The sequence below is a fragment of the Lygodium microphyllum genome, chromosome 7 (genome assembly GCF_053477565.2).
Source record: "Lygodium microphyllum isolate KBCC chromosome 7, Lygodium_microphyllum_v1.1.10, whole genome shotgun sequence".
Taxonomy (NCBI): Eukaryota; Viridiplantae; Streptophyta; class Polypodiopsida; order Schizaeales; family Lygodiaceae; genus Lygodium; species Lygodium microphyllum.
The window spans coordinates 131,080,202-131,082,202 of NC_141141.1; the positions used below are offsets into that span (position 1 = coordinate 131,080,202).

The 2,001-nt window shown below is 42.0% G+C and overlaps 1 protein-coding gene across 1 annotated transcript; it reads left to right on the forward strand.

The window, feature by feature from the left end:
* Window positions 1–1,023: 1,023 nt before the first annotated feature.
* Window positions 1,024–1,404, forward strand: LOC148033960 (pentatricopeptide repeat-containing protein At4g21065-like). The gene has a single exon (XM_087680980.1). The coding sequence runs from the start codon at window positions 1,024–1,026 to the stop codon at window positions 1,402–1,404; it is 381 nt and encodes a 126-aa protein (XP_087537106.1).
* The last annotated feature ends 597 nt before the right edge of the window (window positions 1,405–2,001 follow it).

Genomic DNA, 2,001 nt, shown 5'->3' on the forward strand with positions numbered 1-2,001 from the left:
GAAGTTGAGGATGACGATTTTATGGCTACTACCCTCCATGGACTTGGACAGGAGTATAAGCAATTTGATACTTCCATTTCAACGTGTCAGGAGCAGCTTGACTTTGATGAACTTGCGGCACTTCTATTGCATGAAGAAGTGAAACTTGAACTCAATACAAGTTCTAGTGGGTCTAAAAACAACATGGACAATGTCTTCTACTCCAATCAAAGGGGTAGAGATGGAAGAGGAAGATCAAACTTTAGAGGAAGAGGTGCTGGAAATGCATATGCAATGCATGGACAGTGTCGTACTACTACGCATTCGAGGTGTGGAATCCACCAAAAAGTTGTGTGTGTGACATTTGTTACTTTGTACATACTTAGTTGTTGTGTTTGCATTTTTGTTCTACGTGCCAGTATAGTGGAGAGGGGTTTGGAAGTGAATATATTTGTGGGAAGCATAGTGGTGGAGATGTTTGGGAAGTTTGATGCAGGTTCAGAAGCACTAGAAGATCGATTACCATCTACCTTGGTTCTTGCAATGGAGGTGAAGAGGAAGAAGAAAGACTGAGCTTGTACATTCAAACTTTGCAAGGGGTTGTTGTTCATAGTCTTAAGGGCACAAAGATATCGTGTATTGTGTGGCCTATTTAAGGGATGGTAAAAGATTTGCATCAGGAGGAGCGGACAAGACAGTGATTACCTAGATTTATAAAGCCTCGGGCATAGATTTGGTCAGATTTGCTAGTAGATCAGTGAACTGCATTTGCAATCAATTTGTTAATAATGCAAATATATGCTGAAAGTATAAATCAAGTGAAGGCCATTTTACAGCATATATGGAACATGGCCTTGGTGATGAGGCATTGAAATGTTCTCAATAAATGCAACTTGAAGGTTGCAACCCTGATCCCATCACATTCGTTTCCATCTTGAAGGATCTAGTATCACAGGAGCTCCAGAAACAGGTTATCAAATACATAGAGAAGTAATTACTAGGGGATTTGGAACAAATGTGTACATAGGTAGCACATTGGTAAACATGTACATCAATTGTGGATCACTGGCAGAGGCATGCCAAATTTTTTATGCACTGCCTGTTCGAGATGCAGTTGTGTGGTCTGCATTAATTGCAGGATACATTGAGTCTGGACGTGGTGAAGAAGCAGTTAACTGTTTCCAACAAATGCAGCTAGAAGGCAGATCTCCTGATTCTATCACACTTGTTTGTAGTTTGAGAGCTTGTGGCATGATTGGAGCTTTAAAAACAGGATGGGAAATACACACAAAAATAACAAAATGTGGTCTAGAAACAGAGACTAATGTGGGAAACACATTGTTAGATATGTATGGCAAATGTGGTTCAATTGAAGAAGGACAGGATGTGTTTGAGAAACTACCAGTTCAAACTGTGATTTCATGAAATGCACTTATCACAAGATTTACTGGAGGTGGGTGGCGAATTGTGGGAAGAGGCATGAAAAAAAAAGTTGCTTTTCTAATGACTATTGTGGGAGGAGCCTAACAGAGGATCGAATGGTTTCTGGGGGCCCACTTTTTTTTTAGAATGGAGGATTGGGGGAGAAAAAGCAAAAGGAGTAGAGGATTGGGGAGGGGAATCAAATTTACATAGCCAAGGAATCAGGAGGGAAAAGCATATAGCAATCGCGCTTCTCACAGAATTCGGCGCAGGTGGAAGAACTGGACATATTGTCTACCAAAAAGCTCAAAGGAGATGAAGAGAGATCGTCGATGAAGGCTGTTATGACAGAGGACGAGGATGCTGCTATGACAGAGTAAAAGAACGAGTCAAAGTGGAAGAATCGAGCCTTTTGCTGATGAAAACAAAAAGACAACTTCAGCAAGGGTCGATGAAGCAAACGAAGTAGCCTGAAAGGACGGTTACTGAAAGTGACGACAGGCGAAAGACAAGAGGTCAATATAGAGCTTTAAGTCTGCAGCGGCGGCTGGTGCGGTGTCACTTGCTGCACTTTCGACGGCCCTGTGGTGCTCCCTGGTG

Coding starts and splice junctions, on each gene's coding strand:
- LOC148033960 (XM_087680980.1), top strand. CDS start 1,024: ATGTACATCAATTGTGGATCACTGGCAGAGGCATGCCAAATTTTTTAT.